Below are 8,400 nucleotides of genomic sequence, written 5' to 3'. Positions count from 1 at the left end.
ATTTAGCTGCTCAAGACGATAACATGTGGTATGTCATAACTGACGGACCCATGAAGATTATGAAAGCCAAGTTGTTGCTCTTATTGATGGAGCATCACATTGTATAGAAAAGCCAAGAGATGAATGGACTTCAGAAGATAAAAGAAATGCCAACTTGGACAATGTTTCCAAGGATATATTGTACAAGACACTAGATAAAAACATTTTCAGTAAAATCAAAATACGTAAATAATGTAAGAAAAATTGAGAAAAGCTCATTCAGTTATGTGAAGGAAATGGGCAAACAAAGGAAAACAAACTTTCAGTTGATGTTCAAAAGTTCGATAACATCAAGATGAAAGCTAGAGAATCAATGAATAGATTTGATGAAAGAGTAAGCTGCATTGTAAACGAACTGAATGCACTAGGAAGAGTGTACTCAAACAAAGAGATTGCATTAAAAGTAATGTGTGGCCTTCCCAAAGAATGGGATCTGAAAACTACGGCCATGAGATAATCAAAATACCTGAACAAGATGGAGCTACATGATTTATTTGAAGATTTAAAAGTCTACGAGTTCGAAATGCAAACCAGAGAAGAAGAACCAGTAGTTCCATCAGTTGCAACTGCTCCAAGTGCACTGAAGCTGGACCAACAGTTTCCGTTGAGAAGTCACCTGAACAACTAAGCAATGATACAATGTTATTGTTTATAAAGAAACTCGGGAACTTTATGATAAATAAACAAGGTCATTTCCAGATAAACTAAAATAGAAATGAATCAAAAGAGGAACCAAATATGTGCTTCAACAGTGGAAAGATTGGTCACTTCATTGCTAATTGTCCAAAACCGAAAAATGACAGCAGAAGATTAGTTGAAAATGGTAAAAAACTCTTCGAGCACAGAAGACAATTCAAGGATGAAAAAAAATCATCCAGATGAAAGCATGAAGTACTGGTGGCTAAAGAAAATAAGTTAAAATGGGCTGAAACTAATAGCGAAGCATCTGAAACAGAGAGCTCAATCAGCTCAAGTGTTGAAGAAAAGTTGAAATGCCTCATGACTGATGATGCAGAGCTGGAGTCCAGCAATGATCAGATATTTGATTTTAGCTCTACTGATTTTACACGAGAATAACTTATTTTTATACTGCACGATTTGGTTAATGAATACCGAAAGCTAGCTATCTCCTTTGAAGAGGCTAAAGCTAAGCAAAATGATCCCTCAGATGACACAACTGATAGTCTTAAATCAGCTGAGAGCCTAAATATCAAAGACGAGATTGGTAAGCTGACATCTGAAAAGAATGAAAGCAATTCTTTGATTCAGCAGCTGAGATCAGAAAACTCTAAACTGACTGAAGTAATTCGAGCTTGGAACAAGTCATCCATCACGCTGATTGAAATGCAAGGGTCCCAAAAATCAGTTGGAGATAAGACTGTTCCGGGCTTCAATAGCCAAAATGAACATTAAACTAGTGGTACTATGCCAAAATTTAATACAAGCAAAGGGAAATATATTCACTTTGTTAAATTGTCATCCCTTAAATCCAACTAAAGTATAACATGCAACCTAATTTTCTCTAAGTTCTTTATTATCCCAATCAATTTTACTAACCAATTTAATATTTCATGCAATAGAAGCAATATAAAAATGTTAAACAACTAGGTTACCAGTGATTAGAGTCGTGTCTGGCTCTGCCTCTGCAACCTCAGCATGGATAACATAAGCTCTGCCAACAGTTGGTTCTTTCTTATTTGGGCATTCAATGGCTTTATGTCCTTCCTCCTTGCAAATGAAGCACTTATATGTTCTCCACATGCACTTGCCGTAGTGTGGGCAATTGCATTCTTTGAACAGTGGCCTTTTTTCAGATTTTGGGGCTCCAAACTGAGGTGGCTTCTGTTGTCCCGGTTTCTTCAGCTGTCCTTGGGGCTTTTAATGCCCTTGAGCTTTGGGAGGTCCCGTAAACTGCCTCTTGGTTGGCTGAAAGTTCTGCTGGTGCTGCTACCTCTTGCGCTGCATCTCAAAATCAATATCCTTAAAGGCTTGCTCAGCTTGGAAAGCACAAGCAGTGGCAGCTGCATAATCTGTCGGTCGCATCAACATCACATCATGGTGTTTAGAAGGTCAAAAGCTATCCAAGAAATGCCTCAACTTCTCAGCAGCATCTCTCGCAATGAGGGGCACAAAGTGACAACTCCTATCAAACTTCTTCATGAACTCAGCCACAGACATGTCCCCCTGACAGAGAGTCATAAAATCTCTCTTCAAGCGTCCTCTGACATCAGCAGTAAAATAATTCTCATAGAAAATGTCCTTGAATTGCACCCAAGTGAGGGTGGCTAGATTGACACCATGTTCAGCTTCTTCCCACCAAGGAGAAGCATCATCTCGCAGCATATAAGTAGCACACCTAACTCGATCAGCATCCCACATATTCAGATAACGGAAATGCACCTCAAGGTATCTAATCCAACCCTCAGCAACAAACGGGTCGGTGATGCCTGAAAACTCCTTCGGACCCAGCCTTCGGAACTGATCATACATATCCTGTTGTGGCCATGGATCCTGCTACTCAAAGAAACGTGTCATACCCTCTAGAACACGAGTAGCAGCATCCTCATTAGGAGGTAAGGGTGCATTCTCTTATTGATCCTCGTGAGTATCATCTTGAGACTTGACGACTGAGCTTTTCGAAACTTGAGGTAGCACAACCTTTTGCAAGAACGTTGCTCTATTACCAATTAAAACGTCTAATATTCATTTTTCTTTAAAATATACTAGAAATTTTTTTCCTCCCTTTAAAAAACCTTTTGGCCGAAATGCATACATATATAAATATATTTACTTTGCACTATATAAAATAAACTAACCAAAAATTATTTAAAAATCCAAAAGAACGTCGTGCAAAACATAAAATCGTAAATCGTCAAGCCAAACCTAAAATTAACATTTTCAAAATAATTTATCAACTTTTAAATGCTCTCAAAAACCACTCAAAAGCATAAAAGTAATAAAAGTCATCAAAATCTTAAAAAATCGTACTAATGTGGAAACTAACAAAGGTCATCGGGTTATGTTCACCATCAGCCCAGCCAGTTCAACCATCAAGTCCTCCATCCTCATCAAATTTATTCTTACATGCATCATTCACACCTAATGAGTCTATTGACTCGGAAAACCTTAACTGTTATAACAAGTAATACATACACATCCATAAACAACAGTGAAAAATAGTTTTAATAAAATAGTTTTTCATTAACATGCATAACTTTAACTTTTTTCCTTTTATCGTATCCTTTTTCTTTCATCATATGCGTATACGTTTCCCTTTTATTGAATTTGGATCATTAATCGTGACTTTCGTATCAGTTATAGGTCGATGGATCCATCTATGTATAACTATGGTACCAGGCGACGGGGACATCAGTGACACTCACACCCGTCAACTGAGCCTTGGCCTTACATATCATTATATCCTTTCGTATTCATTTTTGTATTAGTCACAATCAAGTCACCTCCTTCAATCTTCTCATCATATCCATCACTTATAACAATTCATGCATATAACATTTTTCTTTTAAATCAATCATACAATACGTCTTTTAGCATTATCGTTTTTAATTATAAAATTCCATAATCTTTCAAAATAAAGATTTTAACATTCATTCCAGCATTCAGGTCACTGTCGTCTAACATTTTTCAGGTGTAAAATGACTATTTTACCCCTGAAACCCGAACTTTCTCAATTTACTCTTAGGCCTTGAAACGATGACCCGAATCCATCCAAAATTAACGTAACACCTTAAAATACATCCATAAATATTTCTTAGACGTAAACTTAAGCTCCTCGACTAATTTCTCAATTCGTTTTAAAACTTGAAGCCACATCCCGGTTTTAACTCGAATTAACTCGAAATTTAACCAAACTTTACCAAATTTAAACCATATCTTATCAACACCTAACTAACCCTTTTCAACCCAATTCAAGACAATTAAGACCCTCGGAGACGTCTAGACAGCTGCTGGAATTTTCTCCCCTTTCTTTTCGAAACCCTAGCATCCATCATCTTCCACCCTTCGAACCTAGATCCTAACCACCATTTCCAGACCCTAACCAACCATCCCAGGACCTAGATCAAACCCTTAGCTAGCTGATGGACCAAGATCTATAGGCCTTATGCGAACAGCCCTCAACGCGTGCATCTACAAGACTTGTGCGTCCCACTCTCACGGCTTCATCACTAGCCCTTGCACCAGCCTTCCCTCAACCTATCTAGGACTATGTGTAGCGTATCTGACAGGATCGATTAGGGGGTAAATCGTTGAGCTACAATAGCTCGGTTCTTGAAATATTGAACACCGATAACTAAATCGAGTTTGGTTTAATAATCAAGGGGAAAATATTCGAAATAATTCTTCGTAGAAACCGATTAAATATTTTGTAAAGCATTTAAAATATATGCAAGTTGAACGAGTAAAAATATTTTTGATTGAAGCATTTTATCAAACACTTGGTATCCAATATTTTGGTATTTGAAGAACACATAAAATGCTTCAACAATTCATCTTTAAAACTATGAAAATGATAAGTAAATGCAATAAACAAATAGACACAAATTTTTTTATGGATGTTCGGAGACTTTAAATGCTCCTACGTCACCTCTTCTTCCCCTTGGGAAGGATTCATTAGAAGACTTTGATTTATACAACTATTTGTACAAACCCACTCCGGAAGGGCAGCACCCAACTAGAACTCCTAGCTAGCACTCAAGATTGTAGGCAGCACCTCACAATCAGCATATTTTTTAATGTCTCATATGCAAAGACTACAAACACAATGTTTTACGTCTTTGTGTAAAGACTCACTCAACTAATATTTGAAGTTCGACTCTCTTGTATATGTGTGAGTGATTGTGTGTGAGAAATTTATCCTTTACAGTGTACGTCTTAAATGTATCCTCACACAAGGGCTTGTGCTCTCAACTAGCTGATTTCTTCATGCTAACTGCCCATGCTTTGAATCCTCTTCAAAAGCTCTTGTTTGATATTCAATATGTTGTATTTATAGGCTCCAACAATGATATATACGTTAGACACAAGAATATGATCGTTTGGAAAGTTTCTGTACTGTTTCTGAGGTTGCAACGTTCAAATTCGTCTTGCTGGGCATTTTCCCAACTGGTCAACTCAACTGGTCGTTCAGTTCAATTGGTCAGCAGCTGGTTCAGTTCAGTTGGTCAGCTACTGGTTCGGTTCAGTTCAGCTGGTTCGGTTCAGTTCAGCTGGTTCAGTTGGTCTGGTTCAGTTGATCAGCTGCTGGTTCAGTTCAGCTGGTTCAGTTGATCAGCAGCTGGTTCAGTTCAGATGGTCTGGTTCAGTTCAGTGGATCTGTTTCAGTTTCAGTTGGTGTGCTGAAATCAGCCTAACTGATTTCAGTTTACGCAGAACCAGTAGTTTCATCGTCATTTATCAGCATCTTAAGCTTCGATTCAGACTTTGACTTCTGAAGATGATTTGTAGATCTTCGTCTTATCTTTCCAACTCATACTTAATCGCTTCATTTTGATAACTGATCTGAGAGATATGACCAAAATACCGTAACTGATCAAACCCAACTGATTGTTGTTTTCATGTGATCAGTTCGGTAATTAAGTGATCAGTTGACCATGATAACATCCGATTTTACCCAACTGACATGAAATACGACTTGTTCCAAATTGCGTTTTCTGATCAGTCATGTTAGCGGATTGTCATTTGGATATTCCAGTTGAGAGATATCATCAAAACACCAAAGCTCACTAGAAATTCAGTTTGGCTAAATTCAGTTTCAGTTTGCTTCTTGTGTTTGCAACTTCACACATGATTAAGTATGTTAGAAATACAATAACAAGTTTTGTTAACATCAAAATCAAGATTGCGGACATGAAATGTTCCAATAGTATCATACTTTTATACATACTTAAAATTTGTGGAAAATAAAAAAAATTCTTAAATAAGAAATTCTCATTGAAAATGCCACATAATTAAAATGCTTGAACAAATATTTGAATTGTAAACAACTTGCAACAAGTAATTGTTTAAAACATCATAAAGTAAATTCCTTAAAAATCAGAGTAAATTAAATAACATGCATAAAAATCCTTGAAAACTAAGGCAGTCCTCGGGTTAGTCCACTGCACAGTCCGAGCCAGCTCACTGATCCCCTTCTCTTGTCTCCTCATACTCGTCCTCACCTGCATAGATCAAGTCTAGTGAGTCTAAAGACTCAAAATGTATAAATTGATAATAACTAATAATACTTAATAAAATCCACATGCATTTTAAAGTAGCACATACGTAACTCAACTTTGAACATACTTACATAAACATACTTACACAAGCATAGACGTGCCTTCATTGCATAAACATTTTCATAAACGTACTGCATCATACATACTTAAACATGCGTATTCATCATCATTTTGCGTAGAGATATGTTTCAAAGCAAGTGACCCATAACATAGTGCTCCTGATCAGACTAAACAACAATACTGGGATGACAGGGATGTCCACTACCACATACATAAGATCCCCGGTCATACTTTACTGGGTGGATTGGTCTCTGGTCATACTTTACCTCTTTCCAATCCTGATCAAAACTCGGTGATACTTTACCGGGGTTGAGAGGTCCCCGGACACGTTCTCGGCTTCCGAACCCATTCATATTTGGTCATAAGACAATTACCATACATCAAAAACATAAAATATTTTCTCTTGCACGTCAAACATACTTACATAGTGTTGAGGGATTCGTTGGATCACGTTTGAGGCTACTGCTGCACATACATACTAGTACATTATTCCAACAACTTAAAATTTCATAACTTAATCGTACCAAACAAACTCACCACCGAAGTAATTAAATAACTTATGACTTTCTAGACCACTCGGGACTTGACCACGTTTAATCAACATAATAAACCACGACTCGAACCCCGAAAAAATCTTGACATGGAGTATGAAATTTCCCAAGCAATGGAAGACACAGACCTTGCCTAAACCATAGTCCAACGTTCCCTATTCAAACTTCATAAAGTCTAATCTAACCTTCACTAAGCTTAGACATAACGACGTATTAGTACCCAAAGGAAGCAATAGCACCTAAACTCGAAGCCCGAAGATACCAGAACAAGCGCCTAGGCGCTGAGGAGTAGCACTGTAACGCCTGTCCAGCGCCGAAGCTGCAGCGCTGCTACTGCAGAGCTGCGGCTCTAACCCTGCGCGAACTTAACCCAAAAATGTCACCTTATACCCATTCACTTCCTTACGCCTTCTAATGCAACCAAACCCGTACCGACTCGAAACGAAACACCGAAACACGACTGATCACAACACATGACACACCTAAATGCAGCAATGACCACTTGGCGATTCCCAACGAAGCATGCAACCAAATAACTCAAGAAACATGAAGAACATATTTTTAAAAACGTCTCAGTTCGAGCAGTCACACAAAAATGATCATAACTCACTCATTTCTGGTCCAAAAATTGCGAATTTACTGTCAAATCGAAGGTATTGAAAAAACTACGTTTTATATGTTGAAAGATTTTCCAGAATGTCGACCGAAAATTCAATGTACTCGAAGTGACAATAGACTCGTTTTTGAGATCTAAAATTTTGATCCAAAATCATTTCAAAACATTTTTGCTCAAATTTTTGCACAACATACATGGATTTTGCATACAACACGCATCAAAATACTTATTATGACAAGATCAATGCTAAATAAAAGAATATACATGTTTTTGCGATTAAACGCTCGAAGATGACGAACACCGACGTGGTGGATCACGGGGGATGACCGGGAGATGATTGCTGCACGTTTTCTTGCTAAAAACCAACGAGAGTTTGCTGGAAATTTCGAAGGGCAAGGTTGGCTGCTGGGATAACCTAAGAACCCTAGGTTTTTCTCTCAAATGAAATGAAACGTGTATGTGTGTGTGTGTGTGCAGGTGTGCGTGAATGTGGTCTGTATAGGGAAAATTTGCTCAATAAATTAATTAACATGCTAATTAAATTACTAACACAATACTAACTTTACTACAATCCCCTAATTAAAAATGAAATACACATGTGATAAACTTTAAAAGTTTAAAATCTTAAAATCCCCTAATGAATTAAATTAGACTTTAAAATGCTTAAAATTTCATAAATCTTTTAAAAATACCAAATTTTCATGACTTGAAATAAAATATCACATTTTCATAAATCGCCTAAATCGTCATCGGTATCTTTTCCCGATCTTGCATCGAATGTTCGCCTGAAACATACAACTCAAGAAAACATTTAACGTGCATCAAATAAACATGTAATAATTTAAATTAATGCAAAGATCATAAATTATGCATCGTAAAAATCATGTTAAAATTAAAT

At 37.1% G+C, this 8,400-nt stretch overlaps 1 protein-coding gene across 1 annotated transcript; it reads right to left on the bottom strand.

The window, feature by feature from the left end:
- Positions 1–2,109: 2,109 nt before the first annotated feature.
- On the bottom strand, positions 2,110–2,529 carry LOC142519651 (uncharacterized). The gene has a single exon (XM_075622686.1). The coding sequence runs from the start codon at positions 2,527–2,529 to the stop codon at positions 2,110–2,112; it is 420 nt and encodes a 139-aa protein (XP_075478801.1).
- Positions 2,530–8,400: the final 5,871 nt, after the last annotated feature.

Source organism: Primulina tabacum, chromosome 11 (assembly GCF_025594145.1).
Source record: "Primulina tabacum isolate GXHZ01 chromosome 11, ASM2559414v2, whole genome shotgun sequence".
Lineage (NCBI taxonomy): Eukaryota > Viridiplantae > Streptophyta > Magnoliopsida > Lamiales > Gesneriaceae > Primulina > Primulina tabacum.
The sequence above is the reverse complement of the archived record's forward strand: the minus strand, read 5'-3'. Positions and strand labels throughout refer to the sequence as shown.